Source organism: Emydura macquarii, unplaced genomic scaffold (assembly GCF_026122565.2).
Source record: "Emydura macquarii macquarii isolate MOO-44397 ecotype Brisbane River unplaced genomic scaffold, CSIRO-AGI_Emac_v2 contig_3692, whole genome shotgun sequence".
In the NCBI taxonomy this organism is placed as follows: Eukaryota; Metazoa; Chordata; order Testudines; family Chelidae; genus Emydura; species Emydura macquarii.
Genome location: NW_027133829.1, coordinates 4,613,954 through 4,639,155, shown reverse-complemented (window position 1 = coordinate 4,639,155; position 25,202 = coordinate 4,613,954). Strand labels below are relative to the sequence as shown.

The window sequence follows — 25,202 nt, the reverse complement described above, 5'->3', positions numbered from 1 at the left end:
GGGTTCAGCCTTGGGTGGTAGGGCTCAGGCTTCGGCTTCAGCGCCGGGCCCCAGCAAGTCTAACGCCAGCCCTGGCCACTCCATTAAAACAGAGTCCCAACCCATAGTTTGAGAACCGCTGCTCTACAAGGAGGACTGGCATCTTAGCACAGTTGCCGATAGGCAGCTCAACAGGCACTTCCAGCAAGACTTCAGTTACTTTTATTGTTTATGATTGGTGTTACCATAGCACCTAGGAGCCCTAGACATGGACCAAGATCTCATTGTGATGGGCGCTGTACAAATATAGAAAGATAGCAATGCCAGACTTGCAAACAAGTGGAAGGCAGGTAAATGAAACAAACGTTTTCCTTTGACAGATGCTGAAAACTACTGTGCAAATCAACTTCAGTACACCAACATAGCTGGAAACAGACAAGTTACTACTAGCGTAGGAGTGGCTATGATGTTGTCTGTATCTAACTTCTGAGAATACCCCAGGTAAATTAGGGCCTAGTGGAAAGACTCCCTTTTTACTTCACTGGCCTTTGGATCATGACCTACTGGTTCCAGAAGCCCAGATAGGCTCAGAATGAGCTGAGTGCTCAGTCAATTTATAAAAAGTGCTGTGTTTTCTCTCCTGGCAAATCCTGAGTGAACTTTATACCTGCCATTTGATGTAATTTGGTGCATTTCCTTGTGGGAGTGAGCAGTGATTGCTCAGTGGTATAGGGGAAGAGATAGGAAGGTGATCATTGCCAAAGGTAAGGTATATTTCCTCCCCTGTCTCTTGGTGCGGACAAAGAGAGATTAACTTAATGCAAAATGACTTTTGACTGACTGTATCCAAATCTGAATCCCTTCAGTCTTTTCTACAGAAGCTAAATCAGCAGTTCTTATAGAAATCAGTAAATCCTTTTCTGTATTTCATTACATGTGAAGGCAATTTGAAAGGCGATATCTAAGCTATATATCAAGTGGGTAGGAGGAAGAAAAATGCTCTCTGTTGTTAACTCAGGCAAACTTGAAATTTTTGATTGGGAAAAAAATTGTTCCGTGAACTCATATTAAAATTTGTATTTGAAGTGAATCTGAAGTTGTGTTAATGGTCCTGCTGCAACTTAAATAATATGTGCATGTGATGCAGTTAGCGATGATAAAATACAAAATGTATTTTGAAAGTCTTCTCTTGATGGAGCGACAGAAATAAGTCAGAATAAAATGTTTTCTTGCTAGGAAGCATCTTTGATTAAGATAGACATCCATGTTGATACTGGACACTTTGTGATCAGTGTGGATACCTGTGAGACACGGTACGCCCGATTTGCAGATCAATAAGGTTTAATGTGCAAGGTTTTCTATAAATATACTAGTTAAATACAAAGCCTAAAATTAACTACAATATATCATACTCACTAAGCCTGGAGAGCTAAGCAATCACTCAGAAGACTGTATACAGGAACGGCTTTCTTCAGGGGCCCTGCGAGGGAGTCAGTGGATCCTCTGGTCCAACCAGCGGAGTCAGATGTTGATGGAGCGCCCCCCTTTGTTCAAGTGGTGACTTCTTATACCCTTCCATAAACAACCTTCACCTAATGATCTCTCTCTCATTATCACATATGCTAATTACCTACATTGGGTTTCCACCCTAAACTACATTCCCTTCTCACCATAATAATTGGGGTCGTCAAAACAACATCTGATGTTAAGAGGGGTGAAGAGTAAAAGTATGCCCTTTGGAGATGAAATAGCGTACCCCCAGATGTTCAAGGATAACTTGTTGTTCCCATCACTGTTATTTATGTGAAGCTGCAAGCATACAGTATCTGTATTTTGTCTTATTATGTGTCGTGATATGCAGAAACTGAGACATCTATTCGATTATTCAGTAGTCCTATTCATCTCTGCCAACTGGAAGATGTCATGCTACAGGGGTCAGAATAGCCAGGCAAGCAACTGAAGCTATGCCGGGCCTGTAGGACAGTGGTCAAGCAACTCAAATTGTACTGAAGCTCCAACAATCCATTATAAAAAAAATAGGATCAGTCATCATCATCAATCTTTGCTTTCAAGTGGCTTTGCGTTCCATTTGTGGCAATGAGCGTTTCAGTAGAACTTACTGCTCTTGTGGCAGAAATATGATGCTAATGGTATCTGAGCCAGTTATGATATCAGACACTTAAACTAGATAAATGTTAAGAAAAACACGGTTTTAAAGGAAACAAAACTAATTGCTTTTATATGAATGACACCGAAACATCAAACCATGTCTATGGGAGAAAAAAAGAAGACATCCTTAAGCTCGTAAATATTTTTATGGGACACAGATTTGCAAAACAATAGAAATCTTGTCGTGTTGTATAGAAATGAGGTAGGACTCTAACAAATATATCAGCCAAAAAAAAGTATTAGAACAAGAAAATGATGTGGAGAAAGAATATGGATATGAGCAAACACAGCTGTCAAAATTTGGAAGCCCTATAAAGCGACAAAAGCTCTCTGTTTCTTCCTCTAGGATTGAAGGAGTGGGAAGGTAGTGAGTATGGGCTATCTTGCGAACCACTTGATGATCTCACTGGGATAATGAGACTGCTCATGGAATGATAGGACTACTCACTGAGTAACTGCTCACCAATGTGAGCAAGAGGTTCACAATCTGGCACTAAGTGGCCACAGTGGATCATAATTTGTGAACACGTATTTAAACACAAGTGGTCCCATTGACTTGCATGCCAGTACTTGCATGAGGAAAGAGTTTACAGGATTAGGCCTGATATGAGTTTCTATTTCAAAAAATTATATTTGGAAAAACGAATCTTAAATAATTTATTTTGATGATTATCTTGCACTAAATTAAAGGTGGGGGAAGACTTTCAGAGAGGGCAATGGATGAAGTGATGGCATTAGGAAACCCTAGGTATCATACAGACATTAAATCAAGCCCGTGTTTTCTTTTGGTTTTTTTCCCTCACATTATTAGTCCACCTGGCTTAAGTGTTTTCTTTTCCTCCTATTGTTTGGAATTAGACTAAAATTAATATTTTCCCCAGATAAAAATGGAGAGAATTGCTTTTTTTCTTTATGGAAGGACTAATCAAAATCTCACAATTTAAATAATGAGTGAGAGAGTCTGCAATAAGTAAAATGAACCCATATCCTATTCAGTCAGATATAGGTAATCTGGAAGAGAAGAAAATATGTTCACAACACTCACAACAACATGCCATTTTCGTGCATCATTGGATCTGAATGCAATACCAATGTTTTCTGTTCCCGAAGACCCCCAGTCTATTGATGAGGAAGTTTTCTCAAAATAGGTGAAGATGTCAGGGTTTTTTGGCTTTGTTAGAAATTGCAAGATATATGATTCAGTGAAAACTGAAAAAAGATTTGCCTTTATCCCATACAATGTTAAACTTTCAGCAGCCTATCATTTCTGAAATTTCTCTGTCTGATTTATGTGCTTTTGAAAGCATGAATGGCCCGAGGAAATAAACCAGAACTTCTTCCTGATTCAAAGAGTGTACAGATTTAACTAGGACTGCAGGAGTTTATTAATAGAACCTGTTGCATTTTCTTCGTAGAAAAATATGAAGAGCGCTTTGCTGAGAAAAAAATTTGCTGCGCCTCTCTGTCTTTATGGCTCGCTCATCACCTAGCTAAAATTAAAAAGTGAAGTCAGCCCTTCTTGCACTCTATTTTTAAATTGCTTTAGCAGATGAATGTGAGTGTGAAATCTTTCTTTAGGCCTCCATTAACTCAATTACCCACTTATTCAAAACATTCTCTCCTCAAATTACTGAACTATAACTGCATTAACGTATTCTTCATACACACTAGAAAGTGTGGTTCGCAACGTAACAGGCTTTTCTTTAGCTACATGTATTTCACTTGTTTTTAATGCTCAGTTTCTAGTTATATAATCACTTACCAGTGACAATAAGAGCCATCAAAGAAGGCTAGCCAGTATCTTGAAAATCAAGGCAGTTTTTAAAGGATCTTAATGAACAGAAATAAAAAAGATTATCTGTTCAATTTCTTCTCTGCCCCCTCCCCCAATTTTTTTTCAAGTAAAAAAATTTTATTTGAAATTATTCATGCTAAATTTTCACATCGGAACAATAATTTCATTTCATTTCAATTAAAATTGAAATTTTTGTTTTTATTTGAATTGAAATGTTCTGTTTTGGTTTAACAAAAACTGGAAAGCTTTCTAAATTTTTGGATCTTTATTTTTTTACCTTTGTATCATTTTCTTTTTGCCAGTGAATGGAATAGAATGAAAGATTTCTAGGCTTAATTTTCTTCACTTTTTCCTTTTTATTTAACTCTAACTTTTCAACTTTGGAAAAGTGGCAAGTAGCAAAAGGAAAAATGAAACACTGTAACTTCCCACTCTGTAACTTTACATTTTTTTCTTAACCTTTTGAAAAGTTATAGAATAGCAGCATTCATTTTATTTTTCATTTTGTCACTCTTCAGAGCTTTTCTAACTTTAGAAAAGTTGCAAAGTTAGAGAGTACAAAAGAGAAGAAAACACCCCCCCCGCACAACCCTCTCTCCCTATCCTTTTCCTTAACATTATTTTTTTGCAAGTCAGTGGGGAAAGAGGGAAAACAAATAAAAATTTTGAATTATTTTGAAAAATAAAATGCAAATTACAAATAAAAACTAAATGAAATGTTGTTTTGTTTACAAACATCCTTAAAATATTGAAAAGAAAAATACCAAACAACATTTTGTGTGTGTGTGTGTGTGTGTGTGTGTGTGTGTGTGTGTGTGTGTGTGTGTGTGTGTGTGTGTGTGTGTGTGTGTGTGTGTGTGTGTGTGTGTGTGTGTAAAATTAGCAAGAATGTTTTTCATTTGAGACATTTCATCATGTTGAGAGACCTGGTATTTTAAAATTTTTTAAATAGGAATTTCTTATCCCTGAGATATTGCAGTCCCATGAGGACTCTCTAGTGGTCACCGTCAAAATGAATAAGAAAGCATTGTGTTCACACAGAAAAAACCATTGCTCCCAGACTCTTGATGTGTGTTGCCTTAGTTTCACACAATCATATTAATGAGGGAATACGGGGCCTGATCCAACTCCCACTGAACTCAGTGGGAATCTTTCCAGTGTCTTCAGCCTGCCTCAGTTTTCCGTCTTGGGGTATTCTGATAAAACTTCCCCCAGGCTTTTTCTTGGTGAAAAATACACCTTCTTGGGAACTGGGTTCATCAAAATATAATATTAAGTATAAACTGCAAATAAAACTCAAAATCCCAAACCAAAGTCCATTCCTAAGCCCACACAACACAAGATTTCTCTTCCTCCTCCCAGGCCTTCGCTTGCTTGGACAGGGTCTCTCCTAGGCCTACCTGCATGGGGCAAATACCTTGGTCTCAGGCTCTTCCCTGAAGGAGCCTTATCTCAGTCTCTGCAGACTCTAGCCACAGGTTCTTGAACTGCTGCCACTTGCTGCTCTGTACAGGGAATTACCTGATCCAATGCTGGTGTGTGCCTCGTTCTGTAATCAAGATTGTCTAGCTTCAGCCCGTAAGGGGCAAGCTACCCTCTTACAGCATGTTTAAACCTACCTTGGGGCTAATAAAATAGTAAACCTGTCCTCAGAGTGCCATCTTTTGGGCTGGTAATGCAAGTGATCCTGTGCCCCAGTGGAAGTCCTGCATGCTCTCCATCCGCACAACATCTTTCTGCTTATTGCTTTCTCTCCCGCTCACCAGAAATACCTGAGATTCCATGTACTTGGGTGTTAGCTGATAACACATTTCTGTTGCTGAAGAGAGTATCATATTGCTCTTCATGGTGGTAAACAGTAGTATGGCCAGATAGCTAGACAGTGATGCCAAGTAATACAAACCTGGAGCCACAATATTTCTGACATACCCTTTCACGCCAATCTTTATGCTTGAAATAGCCTGCCTGCTAACATGTGTCCCATCCCCCATTCCTTCTTCAGAAAACCCTTGGAAAACCATCTGTTCTGTGAGATGTTCTAGCTGTAATGACTCCCAGCCACCCTGTTCCTTCTGTACTGTGCTAGGATGTGCTGTTCACTCTTTTGCCTTTAGGCTGTAAACTTGTTCACATAGAGATCGACGTGGCACATTTCACCTCTTTTAAAAAACACGCGTGCGCTTTTCAGCTCCTCTCCTGTAAATGGAAAGTTTCCCTTTCAGACTTTAAATCTGGACAATGTGGGCAACAGGTTAATAGCAGCCATTTTTTTATACCGATCAGATTTTCTGGTGTTGGCAATGGCCCAAATTCATGATGCTGTAAGGGAATCTGTATTTATTCAAAGACAGTATGATTCTTAGATTGCTCTTCATTCTAGAAGCGTTACTTGACTATGAAAAGACTCTACTTTCCTTTACAGTATACGAGTTATAGCTGATGGTGGCAAACTGTCTGCATTTTTATGTATCTATAAGTATTGTTAAAATGTTGACTGTATTAGTCTTTGTGAATTGAAGTACCCACAGTGCTAGTTAAGTGAGGCCCCAGTAATGAAACAAAGTTTTAGAAATTCATGAAAATGCTTAAGCATGTGCTTAAGTTCCATTAAAGTCTTAAAGAAAAGCACATATGTGGGTGGCTTGCTGAATTGGGACCTGAAATATCTGCTTGACTAGGTGCTTGCATTATGTTCAACCTCATGGTATCGGAGCACCTTACAAGTGTTAAACCATCAGAGGAGAAAAGATGTATTCCCAGGCATGCATATTTTGTGTGTGTGTGGACACTGGAAAACTAACGCAGATCTGTGCACACTAACGTACAAAATAATACTTTTTTATATTCACTTTGGAAAATAAACCCTTTTACAAATTAACCATTTATTTGTATTCATTTCCTTTATTCTCTTTAGTTTTACTATGATCTTCATATTTAGTCATACATTTAATAGCCACTGAAAAGAACAGGAAATATCTTGCCTCTTATAGGCTGATTATGTAAGGAGTAAACACTTCTGAAGTGCTGAGTGCCATAGCTCACACTGATTTCACTGAGAGCCGAGGGTCCTCAGCACCTTGCAGAATTGAACCTCTGGTGTGCAGCAATTGTGTGATTAAGTTTTCAAATACATACGGAAAAATGGGTTTTCTGAGTTCTCCATCTTAATGTGATCGTGAAAAGGGGGCCCCTGGTGACCACGACTGTTGTACATACTCTCTCTGCCTTTCTGAAGCAAAATTGTGCCCAGTTCCAGTGCAGGTGTGGAAGGGGGAAGATTTGCACGAGGAACAATGGAACAAAAATGTTCCGTGGGCTCAGGGAGCTCAAGGACTGGACACTGATGCCTAGAACTAATGAGACCCCATGCTGCATGCTTCCCAAGTAGGGTGCGATAGCAGAGCAGCAGGCTAGGGTGGTAGCTTCCCATTCATGGAGTTTCCCTGTTACTGACCATGGCTATTTTTGTTTAAGATAGAGACGCCTCCATTTTCTCACGAGCAGGTGTTTCGAAGCAGTAAGTTGTGTATTCTAAACCATGATACGAAACTCGGGCAACTTTACCTTTTGCTAATGCAAATACTGCTCTATTAAGGATAAGTGGGATGTGCATAGCAATTGCCATTTAAAATTAATCTGCTGACGCTGACATTGCTTATAGCCAATAAGCGATGTGAATGTTTCCCACTCACTCAGAAAGTGGAAAGAAAATGTTATAGGGGGATACGATTATGGTAGAGATGTTAATGGGCATTTTTAAAGAATAAGTTAAATGAGTTTCTTTAGATAACTGAATGAAACAATAATGAACTGTTTAGCAGTCACCACCATTGGTTTTAAAAATCTTATCGGCTTCCGCATGTGTGCAGTAGACACTTTAAGTGCTCTAACGTGCCTGTCAATAGTATTTTGGATTAAGTTAGCAGGGGGTTAGAAACTGTAGTTGGTTTTTAACAGCTTGAAAATTTTACATTTATTTGGAGGCTATATGTTTTTACATAAACAGATTTACCAGCCAAATTTTAAACATTCTGTTTTAAATCTCGACTATTAAAAATCCTGATTACATTTTTTTCATAGAGTGGCATTGAAGTAGGTATTATTATGAGCCATTAGTGTTTTACATACCAATCACGTTGAATTAAAGCCGTAGATGTATCTGTTGAATTTTAGCATGTGCAATCGGTTTGGTTCTGTATCAATCATGTTGAATTAAAGCTGTATATATGGCATACGTAATTTGTTATTGTTGTATCTGTTGATTTTAGCATGTACAATCGGTTTGATACTTAACGTTGACCACATTTTATTTCATCAGCAGCAGCATAACAGAATATTTTTATACTGTACAATGTGTTTGTTTAATTTTTTTTAAAGGTGCTTATGCTCTCTCTCCCCTTGAAGGGAATGGTACCTCTTCCTCCCATTCATTTGCACTGGAGTTTTCTTTTTAAGAAATACTTGCTGTGCGCTCTCAATGGCTAGTTTAATTTAAACATCTTAGTTGTGTAATTTTTTTTCCTTAAGAGTGGCATGAGATCACATGGAACTCGTTACAGGATTGGAATCTTAGATTTCACTTCACAGACTAATCGTAAAATTTAATTTGTTTTAATTTAAAAGTAGACAAAAAAGAAACAAACTGTAAAACTTGCATACTTTCTTGAAGCTGTAAAACTAAACCAGCATGTAGCATCTGCTCCCAATGTAGTCAATGGGAAAGCTATTAACTTAAATGGTTCAAGCCTTTAGAGACTTGAAGTCTGAATTAACACGGGACAGATGCCCCTTCCCTCTTATTCTGAAGTGCAGATTATCCACTTGCAAAATTTTAAAAATGTGTCAGAAATTATCAGATTACACACTGTTTAAACAGTTCTGACTTTATTTTAGGAAACAATCTATTTTTTCTTCTAGCAAAAATGAATATTATGGTACTTGTTACCATGAACAATTGATTACTTCACCGAATCAAGTAAAACTTGCAATTGTAACAAAACAAAACAATCATCCACAAGTGCCCTTATTTACTGGGATTTGTAAGAACAATATAGAGGGGTTTATTCCATGATCTAGTATAAGTTGGTGTAACAGCCAAAGAAGTAGCAGCAATTCAATGAAATATAGCAATAATTAAATGAAGTATACAAGACAGATAAAATAAAAAAGATTATCCCATTGTCTGAAGCAAAGGAAGATGAATATCCAGTTTAATTTATTTATTCAATTCAGATTATTTCAGAAAAGACGTTGTACAATTCTTAATTAATATTAATAACTCTTCCAAGACATGAAAATTCGCCCATCTCCAAAATAATCAAACCAGTGTCCTTCCAAAATAACCTGCACTGATTTAAACAGAAGTTTGTGTTAACTTGGAAAATTTAATTTAAAGCAGAATTATTTTATATATTATTATATATTGACTGTAAGGATTTGTAGTTACTCAGTCTGGTGCAAAGCTTGAGGTTTTAGGTGACAGGATCATCCTTTATATTCTCAGGCCACAATTCTAAAAAATAATGTACTGCTCCAAATTCTGTGCTATGCTTTGGCTCTCCTGTCAATTTAGCATTAGGATTATAACAAGTATTCTGAACAGTTGGATGAGCGTGCAGATGTGTAATTTTTTAGCAATGAGTATGTGTGACGTAACAGGCAGTGGCTATAGATAATTCGGATTGTGCTGCACGGTTATTTTAAATTCACTGGTTTTCATTCATTGCACTTATAGTAAACTAGTGATTCATTTTTGGGACAAATCCTACGAACAGCATTTTTAATATTTATAGATCTTAAAACAGCACATTACAGAACACATGGTTTTATTTATTTTAATGTTTAAACTAGGTCAAAAATCCCCCCCCCCCCCCCCCCCCCCCCGAACCATTTTAATTGTGCTCAGTAGAAAGAGGAAAATTTTTTCATTTTCCTTCACTGTTTTTCTAAATTTGTGCACGTACATGGTTCCTTTTCTTTTGATCTTAAGTTCCACCCCGCTATGCGTAAAGGTAAATAAGTCTTCAGTGATTGTCTCTTCCTGAGCCAAACCAACTGAGGAATCTGTGGGAATCTTTCCACTGATTTATACTGGGCCTTGGATCAGACCTGTAGTGGGTTTATCGTGATATAGCACAGGCTTTCCTGCATAAGTTAAGGAGCTATGTTAACTGGGTCAGATTGCCTCCTTCCTTATGAGAAAAACAAGAAACAAAACAGTAACAGGGGCCTACATAGGGAGGAAAACGTAGAGGTTCCCCTGGCTGAGTTTTCCCCCATATTGTTCTGTCAGTGACGCAGTTTTTTTGTCCCTCAGCAGAATAAGTTGGAATCACGTGGACCGTGGGGGCATCTGCTAGAGGGCAGGATCATCTGTTTGGGGCTTCTCCATGCCGCCGCACTGGTTGTAGGCTGAGCTACCCCTTTCTGGCTCCTTTTATAACCATGGAATGAGTTCCACAAAAGTGAATAGAGTCCCATCTTTGCTTCAGCAGTCTAAGGTGGTGTCGTAACAATGCTGGCAAGGAAGTTTTAAAATGTCACTTACATTGAGAGTACCTCACTTCAGCTGCCGCTTCATCTCATCCAAAGGTTCATTATGGACCTGAAACCAATTAAGACACTTGACTATTCAGATTGGAAAGCAGACAATTCCATCAATGAAAATTACTTTGCTAGTCAACACTCTGAGCTGCTGTGTTGTACACTAGTGCATTTTTTAGCTGTATCTTCACTGGCAAATCGGATGTTCAGTTCATTCCCAGTGTAGCTCCACTAGTGACATTGGAAACTGTAATATATGCAGGCCTGTGTTTTCACCACCATATAGTTTTAGTCAATATTTTAGATTATAGACTATAATCTAGGGACCATATCTTTCTGTGTTTGCTGTGAAATGCCTAATATGCTTGTGGATGTCATAAAATATTAAATGCAAGTCACTACCAACCCAGGGAAACGTCAGATCTGCTTCCTGGTAATGAGAAATCTTGCATCTCAACTACCATTTTCCTGAGCTATCCAATCCACTTTCAGACCACATCAGTGAACTCAAAGGAGGATTGCTTGAGAAAAAATATACATATGTCTGTCTGTCTGTCTATCTATACGATAAAGGTGTAGGCTGGAATTTAAATTCACACAGATATGATTCACTGTTCAAAACAATAGCCTGTTTAGTAAGTCAATAGCCTGTTATACAAATCACTGTTCAGGTGTTCATGCTGGAGCTCAAATGTGTTATGTTGTAAGTGAGGAAAAGATTTAATTACTTCACAGTATTTGTGGCTTTCTCGTAACATTTTCCAGATGGCAGAACATGATCTGACCTATTCTGTGTCATTTGCTTCATTCAGCGGAAGCTCAGTCAGAACCAGTAACTAAGAACCTTGTAGAAGTTCATCAGGCTAATACAACCATAGCTGATTAATCCAAACAGTCTTTATTATGCTGTTACAGGGTCTGCACAGATTAACAAATCAGTGGTCAGTGAATGCTGGAAGATTGATTACGACTTAAATCTCTCAGATAACTAGATATCTAACCTGGATTAACTAGCTCAAACTGCACTTTGAGTTGATGAATTCCATTTTTCTAAGGACCATTAAGTGGTTCACATCCATTGAATTTGTCTGTTTTGTTAACAATACCAGTTTTTAACAATATTTGTTGGTTTGGTATTTTTCCTTGAAAAGACTACTAGTAGGAAAACTTTATTTTGCATTTGCCTGAAATAAAACGCATCATCAGTAGAGTGGGCCTGATGGCTGAGATCAGGTTAACTACATCTTGCAATTGCCTGTAATTCTGCTGGTGTTATTGTAGGAATGTTGTTTACTAATTGGTGCTTTTATTAGGCTGGCAAATAAGATGTATATGGTTTCAAAACAGACCATCGTTTGAATGTTTAAAAACCCCATCACATTTTAACAGGCTCGTAAGGATAAATCCTGCATCTTCTCAGCAATGATGGAAGACTTCAGATGTCCTGTGGTGACACAGATAATGAGTCTGCTGTGCAGGCGTAGGATTTGGGAAGCACACATGGAGGGAAACACCTTTGCACAGCATGGTGCCCATCTGTGTAAGGCTCCCTACCTGAGTCCCCATAGAGCAGAGCTGGCACAGGGTCTGCAGAGCATCATCTCTAAAGGAGCCAAGAGTGCAGGAATTCCAGGAGGGCCCTCAAAGAGTCCCTCTATCTCCTCCGTTACGCCCATCTACTTAGGTTAGGCACAGGAGAGTGGGATGGAAGGAGAGGGGAAAAAAAGTTCGGAAGAGGTATAAACTTTCACAAGACATCAGCCAACCTCCGAGGAGGTTAGGAAGAAACTTCCCCTACAGGCATGTTTATTTCATAATTGCTCACTTCAGGATTTCTTGCTCCTTCCTCTGAGGCAGCTGGTACTGGCCACACTTGCAGACAGGATATTGGGCTAGATGAACTGGGGAGATCTAACATGGCAATTCCTCTGTTATTGACGTGTTCCCTAAGAGGGGGAAGAAAAAAAAAAAAAAGGTTTCCAATAGGAGTGGATTTTCTGGAGCACTGATTTAAAAATGGAGCAATTACTACCATAATTTATATTGAAAAAAATATTTTTGTGCTATATCTAATTGTATAGATATTATTGTACCCTATGGATTTTTCATATGGTTTTTATTATATATGGCATTACCAGGCTGTGAAATGTTGTTATCCCTTTACCACGTTCCTAGGGAATTCTAGAACTCAGTATGCAAATGTCTCCTTGGTGGGAAAAAGATGATTTATATGATGTACATGCCTTATGGTATAGCTCCCCGATTATCTTTCCTCATTTTTACTCATCGTAACCAGCTTTTAGATATTTAAGCCGTTTATTGAATCAAGCTGTCTTTGCCCTGTTCAGCACGGCTGCTGCTGAATATACTTTGGAGTTCGATTTGTATGGCTTGTCCTGTGAAGCAAAACAAATGCCAGCAGATTTCAGAAATGAAAGAACAACTGCAGAAATTAGTTAAAATTCTTAGCTAAGTGTTTTCTTGAGACATGACCAGACATTGAGAGGCAGGGGCGCTGGAACAATTGGTAATGTGGGGGTGCTGAGAACCATTGAACCAAACTGTAGACCCTGTATATGGTGGAAACCAGTTCAAGACAGGGTGCGGTAGCACCCCTAGTTCCAGCACCCATGTTGAGAGGTAAGAGCAAATAGTGGACTTATCTATATCACTAGAAGTAGTTACCTATGAGGACGTAACTAAGGCCATAAACCAACTGATGAGTGCCAGGCTGTGATAAGAGAGATGCCATAATGTCAAAAGCTGGAGAGAAAGTGATGGTGAATTATATGTGCACGTTGTGTTGAATGGTTTGGGGAAAGGAGAGCTGTCCTCGAGTCTGGAGAAGAGGTGTCCTCAGTAAAATCTCTGAAAAGGGAGACCAGCTTACTTGTGATCGCTATAGAGGTTTGAGACTCCTGTCTGTACTTGGAAAAGTGTTCTGCACTACCATTTTGATTAGGACAAAAATTTCTGTTGACCGAGTTCTCAGGGAAGAACAGGTTGGATTTTGACCTGATAAGTTGCGTTTAGATCACATTTTCACCTTGACAAGAATTATTGAGAAAGGCTTATCATACCGCAGAAGGTAGTTTATAACTTCATTGATTTTATGAAAAGGGTTGATGATAGTATCTACAGAGAAGCCTTCTGGAAAATCCTGAGACACTATGGAATTCCACAAAGATTGTTAATTTGATAAAAGCTTTGTTTGACAAGTCTGCCTGCTACATCAGGTCAGAGAATGGAGATGCAGAATGGTTTAAGATTGTTACTGGTGTAAGGCAAGGTTGCTTGCTATCCCTACTTCTTTTCTGCATTGTCATAGATTTTGCAATGAGAAGATTGATGGCTGCTGTCAAGGACACTGGTGTGGTCCAGGCAAGAAATAAGCTGAGAGACCTAGATTTTGCAGATGACATAGTCATATTAGATACCAGCTTGGATAGAATGAAAAGAGGTTTTATGAGCATAAAAACAGAAGCTGTCAAATGGGACTATGCAGAAGATCAAGATCATTGAGATGGGGAGAGAATGCTGCCAACTCTGGCGGATGCGTGAGGGTGGAGAAGGGTACAAAAGCGTTGATGACTTAATCCATCTCGGAAGAATAATATATGCTAGTGGCCAGTTAACTAACAAAATGAAGGCAAGAATCGGTAAAGCCAGTGGATCATTTTCCCATTTGTCAAACCTCTGGAAGAAGAAGAAGGTACAGCTACACACTCAAATGAAATTGTACAATATTATTGTACACATAGGAAACATGGCACATGTTGGAAGTACACAATGGAATGCTGAGTGCACGTCACCAGCATTGTTTAAAAAGAAGTGTGGGAATTCATTGGGGAGATCAGTGTCGCGTGGGTCTGCCAACTGTGGATTCAGGAATTAGACAGAAATGGCTATAGTGGGTCATCCCTGTCATCAGGCTACACTGTGGCAGAAGCACAAACATATTATATTGGATTCCACCTGGAGGGAAGAGAAGGCCTGGAGGACAAAGAAAGACCTATCACAGGACAATTGCAAAGGATGCTGCCATCGTGGAGACAACTTACGATGGAGTCAAACAACTTGCTCTGGACAGACAGCAGTGGGAAGAATGGGCTGTTCATGTGCCACTATGCACAGGTGAGTCTAAATCTAAGTAAGTAAACTTCACATTCGAAATTGGCTTGTACCAAACCTGACTGTACCGTCATCTGCATACTTGTAACTGGGGATGGTGCTGGTGTCTCTCAGTGAGTGGCCATTATTCTGATGTTCAGCACTGTCAGATGTAATGCATTTTGTGTGACACTAGCTGCTCTGTCATGCCTGCTGGCTTTGCAGAGGAGAGATCTCATGCACTCAGCTGGGCTGCGGACAAGCAGCTGCAGTTATTCCTTCCAGCTGCCGGGGAATGCTGTGGCACTCAGTTTCAGGCAGCCTCTCTCCCTTCCCTTTCTGCTCCCTTTGCATTCAGCTGTGGATCATGGAACCCCCAGGAAGGCAGGAGCAGGAGCTGGGAAAGAGGACAATCTTTCTTTCAGATTCTTTTCCACAGCAGCCCCGTCCAGAAGCTGCTGACTCCCTCCATACCCTGGTCCCCACTATCTCCTCCCAGATCCTCCAGGTGCCCTCCTTGCTTCTCAAGTGTGCATGGAGAAATAGGCTCCAGCCTCCTCAACAAGTGCTGCCCCTGAATGGAAGGACGGGGTGGAACGGGGACGACAATGACTAGAAATGTCATGCCCGAAGCTGCAGAGGGTTTTGCAGATATGGCTGTTTCTGCACAGGAAGCCTAGTCCTTTGGCTTAGTTTGAGACACAGGAAATGTAGCTCAGAATTTTGCTTATGTGAGAGAGGCTGGAGGTTTTCAAAGCTGATGTAAATGCAGAATGGTTTTTCTAGAAAATAACATTTATGTGAAAACTTAGTATTTGTCTACTAACTGTTTGCCTCCTTTTTTTTGGCACTGAGTAGCTACTTTTAAATAACCTGAATTTGTTGACACAGAAGGAGTAAAAGACAACATAAACCGTAATTTAGGACTATTGAGTTAATGTAGTATAGGGTAATCTTCCCTGCACTGTCCAGATACCATATAGAGGAGGTCTAATGCTGGCTGACTGCTGGGCGCAGTCTGATATATCAGAGTACTGACATAAGGGGTAGACTCTGTGTTAGCCAGACTCACATACCACAGCTTTCAAAGCTAGACAGTCCTTGAGCAGAAAAGGTCACAAATGAGTTTACTGTGCAAATAACAAGTGTGATATAATATTAATTTTAGAAATTGGAAATCACAGAAATTAGACTTTAACTAAAGTGCTAGTTCATTTTTTTCTTTACTTTGGGCAATTTTTAAAAACTGACATCCTGTTACACTGTACTTGATGGTGGCAACATTTTTATACAGTGGTGTGTTTCTAGTTGCAGTGCGCATAACATTGCAGTTTCATATTGTCAGAGATTTTTTCTTTCTCATATATGATACAGGTAAGATTTCCTGAAGCTGCCTCAAATTTAGAGGCTCTTTTAAAAATTGGTCCCTAATCTCTTGGTTTTTTTAAAGAAAGTAATTGTACAAATTAGGGTTATGAGTAGTTTTATTTTGCATTTGCTAACCTTGTATATTCCCAGGATTTACAATTTTTAAATAAAAAGCAAACATAAAAAATAGGATATATTAGGACTCAGCGCACCGCTCTTTAAGAGGGTGAAGTGGAGATAGCTTTGTATGGTTATTATTTTGCAAAAAACTCTGTGCATGTTGAACAAGATAAACAATTCTTCTTAAAATCTGAATAAATCAGATGCCTAAATGTATTAATATGTTTTCAGGAAATAATCACTTAAAAGCAGGTAGAGTAGAGAAAATGAGTTTTCTAAAATCAAGCTATTAAAAACAAGCACTTCTGTATCCAGTAAGATTAATCAATGTTTCACAGCATCTAGTTTTCAACCTATTTACCATTGTGGGCTGCATATGCAACTCTCTGTGTTATGTGGGCCACATCCACACAATATATATACTACCTGTACGGCCCTGAGGATGTCACATGGGCCGCAGCTGTGTGTGCTGACTGGGCTGCAAGGGGGCGGTGGACTGAGAAACACTGATCTAAGTGGAAACACAGCAAAATACAACTTGTCTAACTATATATATTTGCCCATTCAAAATGCTCCTCTGTAGCCCATGAAAAATTTAAGATGACTTTAAACTATGACACCAAAATGATTAACTGTAATCATAAATTCTGTTTCAGACCCCTGGTAACATTTTGCAAGATAAACCAGTAAAGGTCAACACTTGTTATCTGACTTATTTCCTGACTGACAAAGACTTAACTTAACCATACTGACTTTTGAAAAATGCATGCAGTAGAGCCTTGCTAACTTGTGTGGATGTTCAGGAGGAGCATGGAGAATTACTGAATTTTTGTGATCAAGAAAACAAACTCAATTTATAAAGCAAAGACTATGGTTCACAAAAGGTACTGTGTTCATTTAGTTTGACAATTTTAGTTTAGTTTTAATTCATTAGGATAATATTTCATAGCTCTATAAAACTGAAGTCTTAATAATAGGATACTTCACTATTGCGTCTGGCTATTAAATCTTTTTTTCAGAAGGAGGGAGACACCATTTTGTATGTGTATGTCTGCTATATTATAAAGTACGTAGATTAGCTAAATGCAGATAAATGAGGGTGTATTTTGTTTTTTAATTCTTTGTTGGAAAGTATATGGTAATAACCATAAAAGATAACGTTTTGTTATATACACAATTTTTACTTATTCTTTTTTTTGAAAGAATCTTGAAAGAACATAGTGAAATCACTTTAATTAATGAAGTAATAGCTACGATTTTTTTTTAATTGTTCCTTATTGCCCTTGACCATTCTGGGTTTTCAAGGGCATGTTAGGGAAGGAGCTATTTTCAAATAGGTTGCACCAACTCCAGATTCCATTATATCAAGTGCTTAATGGATTTCACAAAACAACTCACTAAGAGATAACTCGGGAAATGTGCACTGCTGTGTTCAGAGTTAGAGAGGTTATTTCTGACAGTGAGGCCAATAACGGGCCCTGGCTTTTGTCAGGTCAGCTGGTGGCAACTGAAGGCCTTATCACTTTTTACTTTGTTGACAGCATGTTGTTATCCGTGATGGGTCACAGGGTGATGGGTAGATAGCTCTGGTATTCAGACACCTAGATAAGAGATGCAGCAGAACTTATTTTTCAATTTTGAATGATACTCTGTAGTGGTTGCTAGCAAGACCCAAGTAATCTGCAGAGGAGGAGAAGTGGGTTGGGGGAGTGTATGAAAATGTGAGTAGCAAGTATGAAAGGTCACAGAAAAAATATATCCTAACTACTTTTCTGAAACAAAAGGTATTGATAGCATAGATTAATGATTGCTATACTTTGAGAAACTGCATAGATTAAACTTTTATACTCTTTTCCATTTATTTTCTTAATAATCAATTTAGCTGAATGGAGATATTTGCAGCAGAAGCCGATTTTACTGACTATCGTTCTGGGGGTTTCTGGTCGGACTCTTTTCATTTTTAACTGTTGAGAGGGCCACTGAAATTGCATAGTACTCAGGTTAAGAAAAAAGTTAAATTTATGTTTCATGAGATTTACAACTAAATAACCCAGTACAAACTGTTTAAACAATCTTACATAAATAAGCCATGGAAAAAAGCTTCTGAGTTGTGAATAAACAAAGTGCATCCCGTGTAAAACCCACTAGAGCTCACACAGGAGAATTTGGTGAAGCAGACCTGATTTAACACTTGGGAGAGTGGTAATATCCAAAATCTGGTGGCAGTTCGTAAGCCCAATTTTACGGTCAACCATTTAATAGCTTTGAATGATAGGAATTAAAATCTCCAGACTTTGCAGAAATGAAAGAACCCAGTTATTAGGTATGAAATTTTAAATAGTGCATAATGGATTTGTGGATTAATAATAATTAAACTAGATAACCATCAAGTTGTATACATTTAATCGAGTTCACTATATCTGGAATTTTAAAAACTTTATTTCAGGAAAAAAGCAACAAAAATGTTAAAATTTTTAAAGTGACAAAATATACTGGGTTTATGCTGAAAAATTAAAGGGACATCATCGACTCTAAAATCTCACTGAACATGTAGCGTAGTTTATTGTAGTTAAAAATAACACTTGATTACTATAAATGAAAGAAGCTAGGTAATTAGCCAGTCAATTTCTTCCTCATTGTAAATACACTTACAAATTAAATAGCAAAATAGGAAAACCTTTAGTTTTTAAAAAGGAAATATGATATGAAACCTTCCCCAAAAAATCCAGAACTTGTTCTTTAAAGGTTGTGCTGCCAGAAATATCGGTGTTTATTCGGTAGTCAGTTTTAGTAATAATTTTAAAATCTTCTAATTGGCAGGTCAATAACACATGCTGAAAAAAGTCATATGAATACTTTCCTGATATGGCAATAAGACATTTCTTTTTAGTTATGCAGTTGCAGAATATTTTTCTGACACTGAGATGTACTTACTATGCTGATCTAAATATAACCATCACCATATTATGACTGTAAACTGGTTGAATCATGCCAAAAAACTAGAAAATAAGATGCCAAATGATGCATATTTTAACTTGTATATGTGAAGTCAAACAGGAGTTAATATTTAATACTTGGTGTACATTTGATTTTACAGTTAATCAATAATTTTTTCTATTAGGAGCAAATACTAGATTGAGCAAAGAAAAATTGTTGAATCCCTTTCTTCTCTTAAGCTAATTTGTTAGTGAGATGAAGCACAGTCTCGTAGTTAAAGCACTGGACTGGGAGTTGCATCTACCATAGCTTTTATTACCTACTGGTTGTGTCACCTTGGAAAGGTCACTTAATTGTCACATGCCTGAGTTTTCCTCATTTGTAAATGCTTGTAAAGCTCTGTAAGTCTGTCAGATGGAAGGTGCTAAAGTTGCCCAATTAATCTATTATGGCTATTTATTAATCATCCAAAATATTTCTGTAACAAATATGAATTAGCTTTACTACATTAAGTAAAACCGGATGCTCCTGGATGTAGCATTTATCTTAGGCTAGATAATTCCTTAGTGTTGCAAATTGGGTATTAATGAAAAGTCACAGAACAACACTAAACCTGATGCTCCATACATTGATCCCAGAATGGCAAAAATCACTATAGCTTAAAAAAATCTTGTCGTTTCTAGCTAATTACTATTATACATAGTTTCTAGTGCAGTAGTGCTTGTGGACCTCAAACACTGATTAGACACAATGTGCAAAAAAACCAAACAGCCCAGGTGTCTGCGCCAGACATTTTGCAATGCTTATTATGTGATCATGTACACAGGCACAACATTGGCAGGTATAAAATGTCAAAGAGAGGGATACAAATTGATTTTAGGGATGAATGTTGGAGAGAAGACATATGCCCTGAGGCAATCTCTGATTCCATGGTGTAAGCAATATTTTATTCCTAATGACTCAGAGAACCAGAGAAACTAGATAGCTATGGAAATGTTTCCCTGCCAGCAGTGTAATCTACCTGTCATGCAACTGTCATGAAAAAATTGGGTTTGCCCCATCAGTGCATGCACTGCTCTATTCAGAACCAAATATTTGTACCTCTGTCAACACAGCACCCTTTGCATTACTACAGTTAATGTGTTGGTATTTCTCCTTTCAGCCACTTCTCTTCAGGGGTTTAAACAGCTGAAAAAATCCCTTTGGGTTGTCAGACATGGGTTAGCCTCTGGAACTTTTTTGTTTGCTACATTTAAAAAAAAAAAGTCTTGTGGTTGACTTTTTAAATGAATGCCTTCTCCCCAAAATAGCTTGTAGTTTTATCCTTTGGTAGGGGTGATGTTGGTTAGGCTCCTTTACGTTAGAAACCACTTTGATTTCTAATGCTGTTTCTGAGCTAAAAGTCCATAACCAAGCACTGTGTAATCTTGATTTGGGTATTGTTGGACCAGGGGATGGCGGGGTGCCATGTATTTCTGCTGCTGCTTTGGGACTTCTGGTTTGTGTTTTGCAGTGTTGTCTAGTGGACAGTTTGAAAACCAGAGCTGCTACCTGCAGGGTACTATTCCCAGTTCTGGTCCTGACTTGCTCTGCGATGGTATGCAAGCCACTAAACTGTGTTTGTGGTTCAGGGTACACCTCTGCCAAATAGGTATAATGCCTCCCTCGCAGGAGTCTGGTGAGGTTTACTTAATGATTGTAAAACACTTTAAGATCCTTTAATGAAAGGTCCAGTGGAATTGGAATGTATTATATTTACTGATTTACTCTTTAGGGAGCATTTATGGCTCAGAATTTTGAACATGTTTACACATTGCATGTACTAAAATATATGGAACACTAGGTGAATTGTGTGCTTAGGCATTTTTAAGTTACAGATAAATATATTATATAGCTAACTTCAGACATGCACTCATGAATACGAATATGTGCTTACCCAGAGCAATGCTTTCAGTCTTTAGTAAATTACTCACTTTTTCTTATCTCTTCGTTTTACAAGGCACTGGGTTATAGCAAATCATCAGGTCTAACTTTAAATTTCCAGATACTCCTTCCAGTTCTATCACTATCTTACTAGCCAGGTAGAACTGCCAAATGCACTGTAGACCGTGGCGGTGACTGTTGCTGCTGCTGCTTTTCTTTTAACATTGGTTGGGGCCAAAAAGATTCTTCCTTCTCTTGAGTGCCTTCTTCTCCAGTCTTCCATCTACCGCTACTCCAGGGAGCACACTAAAGTATCATTCATAGAATCAGTCATAACTAAGATTGAATTTCCAGTGTTTAACATTGTTAACTGATCCGTAGAACACATATATGTGTAGAATAGGATTAAAATTCAAAATGATCTGGACAAATTGGAGAAATGGTCTGACGTAAATAGGATGAAATTCAATAAGGACAAATGCAAAGTACTCTGCTTGGGAAAGAACAATCAGTTGCACACATACAAAATAGGCAATGACTGCCTAGGAAGGAGTACTGCAGAAAGGGGTCTGGGCGTCATAGTGGATCACAAGCTAAATATGAGTAAACAGTGGAACATTGTTGCAAAAAAAGCAAACATCATTCTGGGGCGTATTAACAGGAGTGTTGTAAGCAAGATAGGAGAAGTAATTCTTCAGCTGTACTCTGCCTGATTAGGCCTCAGCTGGAGTATTGTGTTCAGTTTTGGTCACCCCATTTCAGGAAAAATGTGGACAAACTGGAGAAAGTCCAGAGAAGAAAAACAAAAATGATTAAAGGTCTAGAAAACGTGACCTATGAGGGAAGATTGAAAACATTGAAGTTTGTTTAGTCTGAAGAAGAGAAGACTAAAAGGGAACATGACAGTTTTCAAGTACATAAAATGTTGTTACAAGGAGGAGGGAGAAAAATTGTTCTCTTTAGCCTCCGAGGATAGGACAAGAAGCAATGGGCTTAAATTGCAGTCAGGGCAGTTTAGGTTGGACATTAGGAAAAACTTCCTAACTGTCAGCATAGTTAAGCACTGGAATAAATTGCCTAGGGAGGTTGTGGAATCTCCGTTATTGGAGATTTTTAAGAGCAGGTTAGACAAACACCCGTCAGGGATGGTCTAGATAATGCTTGGTCCTGCAATAAGTGCAGGGGACTGGACTAGATGACCTCGTGAGGTCCCTTCCAGTACTACAATTCTATCATTCTGTGTATTTGCTAGAGAGAGAATACATGTGTGGAAGTTGTGATTTGCTTATGGATGTTTCCTGAGTAGGAAAATAGGCTGAGTGTGTCCAACAAATTATTTATTTAGGTTTATTTGATAGTTGATCTGGGACAATTTTTGTCCCTGTCCATCCCTGATTAACTCTCATGGAGCTGACACTGTGGATCCAAGGCCTTTCAACCATTATACCTCAGGGGGCTTACTCAAGTTATTGGCCTAGTTTGAGAGAGAAACTTAACACGAAAAAGAAAACTCTGCCCAGTATAGACTGTGGCTTTGTTACCTTGTTAAGTCTGTTAGGGTAATGACCTCTAAAGAGCTAGAGGAGCTTAGCGGTTTTTGCCTAATGGTTCACAGGATTAAGACTTAGAAAATACATCCTCCCTGGCTGAATGTTTGGAATTCCTCCAGTCATGCTTGGACAAAGAGTTGTCTGTCAGTACCGTATGGACCCAAGCACCTGCTCTTAGAGACAGGATGTGAGGAGGATACCCACTATCTGCACCCATGTACTAGGGCAGTTTTGAGAATACCTAGTAATATCAGACCTGAGGTTGGAAGTTTGGCTCCTCTCTCTGGAGCTTAAATTTGATAGTTAAGCAGTCAGAACTACCCTTCTAAGGTCAGAGCCTCAGCTTCTGTAAATGGTCGTAGCTCAGCTGAACTCAACGGAGCTATGATAGCTTAGACCAGTTGAGGATCTGGCTCCTGTGGTCCAAGCCCAATCCTGCCCCTGTAAAAGCCAGTAGCACAATTCTACTTTATTTTTTGGAGAGAGGGACTGTGCACTATCTTTGTTAGATCTTTCTAACTTTATTTGCTTTTTTTTAAAAAACAAACTATTTGAGTTATTTTCAGTCAGTTTACACTGGAACGGCACTATTTGTATCCTCTAGATGTTCACTAGAGCAGGATGAATATTGTAAATATTCATTCAAAATTTCATGAACTAATGCACGTCAATTCTGTCGGAATGCTCTTTGTTTTCTGCTTATTTTAGTTTAATGAGTTTACTAGCAGTAATGTTCACTGAAACCATAAATATCAAGCAACTATTGCAGATTTATGGAAAGTGAAATTCTGAATTTAAAAAAGTTATCCATACAAGAAATTTGATTCTAAGAATTACACATATGCAGTAGAACCTGAAACTCATGCCATGTGATCCAGTGTGTCCAATCACAGCATTAAATTTTGAATATCTAATACTTGCATCAAATTGCTTGTGAACAAATTACAGACCAAGAATTATTCAGAGAAGTTGCTTAGCACATAATTTTTGAATAATTAATAAATTGGAGAATCAAACTCTTAGTGGTCAGTTTGTGAATGGAAAAATAGGCAATTTCTAATAAATTGTTTGTTATAGATTATTCACCCAGCTCTAATATTAATCACTGTGGTTTAGTGAGTTGTATGTTTCAAACATATAGTGTGCTGTAGGATTTTTAGAATTTCCTCAAATCCCTGTTTACGGTCCCAAACAGTTCATTAGGTGTCTTATACGTATATATCTTTTTGAAAAGTCAATATTTAATGAAAATATATGAAGTTTTTGTTCAAGAAGCAAAACATTATTTAATTTGATCACTTGTGCTATATGTGCTGTATTTTTACTTGTATTTCTTGTCATTCTATTACAGTCTGTAGTTAGTCTACTACCTATCAATTTCATGTACAGAAACAAGAGACTGTCTAGGCAGCATGTAAGATCTCTGCTTTGAATTTTAAAGATATTTATCTTTTAATGGTAATAGAACCAGTATACATTACTTCTTTCCCCTTATTAAGGCAATAAAAAGATCTGGTTCAGAACATTTCACATGTTTAAAAAAAAAGTTTCTAAAACCCAACCATATTAGAAAAAGGGTTGACACCACAATAAGGGATAAATCGGTCCCTATTTCTAGAATTTGAAAACCCACACGGGAACACTGAAATGGGGAGTATGATAGGGCATAATTACAATTGTGTGTTTATGACCATTAAATGGCTGTCTACGACATGGATGTATAATACAGATACTTCTCATGAGTATCTATGTATTTACTATTATTTACATATAATTTCATTACTACATATGTATTGTTATTCATGTTTAGATGGTTCAAATATTTTTTTAACTTGGAATTTAGAAGATTTTTTTTTATGCTTTTGGTATTAGAGTAAAAAACACCTATTGTTTTATTGTAATGTGGGATTTTTCCAACTGGTGAGTATTTCTGGGACACATCTGTCTTATTATTATTGATTGGCAGGCAAAAAAGGGGCATTTTCTGTGCAGGGAACTTGCCATTGGGTTGGGCAGGACTCTAAGATGCTTTCTGTGTTTTGAAATCAAGCAACCGCTGAATGGGTGAGATGGCCTTGAAGTTAGGTGAGGTAAGTGCCTGCTTTCTAGCAGGGCTGTTTGAATTGAGAGCAGTGCAGATTTTGCTTGAATTAGGCCAGTGATTAGAGGCAGCTAAGTGAGAGGGGTTGAGTTACCCATTCCAGCTGTGTGTGGGGCCCAGGCTTTAAAAAGTACACAGGCTCCCTGTGGCTGGTCAGAGGAAGGCAGCTGGGATAGTAAGTCAGTTAGCCAGTAGAGGAAGGTCAGAAGTTTTTTTTCCTGTCCTTTAACTTGAAGGTTCTCTACAAGGAAGAACCTGTCCTGGGAGAAAAACAGCGTGTCACCAACACCACTGCTAACTCTTCTTCTGCCTGTACCTGTGGTGCTCCCCACCAGACAGGCATCTTGACACTGGAGAATTCCTCCCAGGTCCTGACATGCTGGGAATGTGGCCTGTGTGTCCCTGCCGATTACAGCTAGACTGGGGGAACTGGTTCAGAGGTGTCTGTTGGTGGAGTCCCTCAAGAGGCTGTAGGACGGGGAGACTTGTCTACATAGCAAGAGGACTTCGTTGATAGGATGCATGTGGAAACATCTGAGACAAAGGACGCCGGACAATTACAGATGACTCAGCAGCTGCAGAGGAGGAAGGAGAATCGTACAATCTG

General features: G+C 38.4%; 1 protein-coding gene across 3 annotated transcripts in view; it reads left to right on the top strand.

The window, feature by feature from the left end:
• RBM20 (RNA binding motif protein 20) overlaps positions 1 to 25,202 on the top strand; it is a 147,988-nt gene that overhangs the window by 11,606 nt on the left and 111,180 nt on the right. The window contains exon 1 of one of the 3 annotated variants that reach the window (XM_067537235.1): positions 16,698 to 16,968. The exons of 1 other annotated variant lie outside the window; for it this stretch is intronic. In XM_067537235.1, coding sequence (XP_067393336.1) covers positions 16,955 to 16,968 — 14 coding nt within the window. In that variant the 5' untranslated portion in view covers positions 16,698 to 16,954. Of the gene's footprint in view, positions 1 to 16,697; positions 16,969 to 17,783; positions 17,806 to 25,202 lie in introns of those variants that run through there. One more of the 3 variants, XM_067537236.1, reaches the window with a different exon arrangement.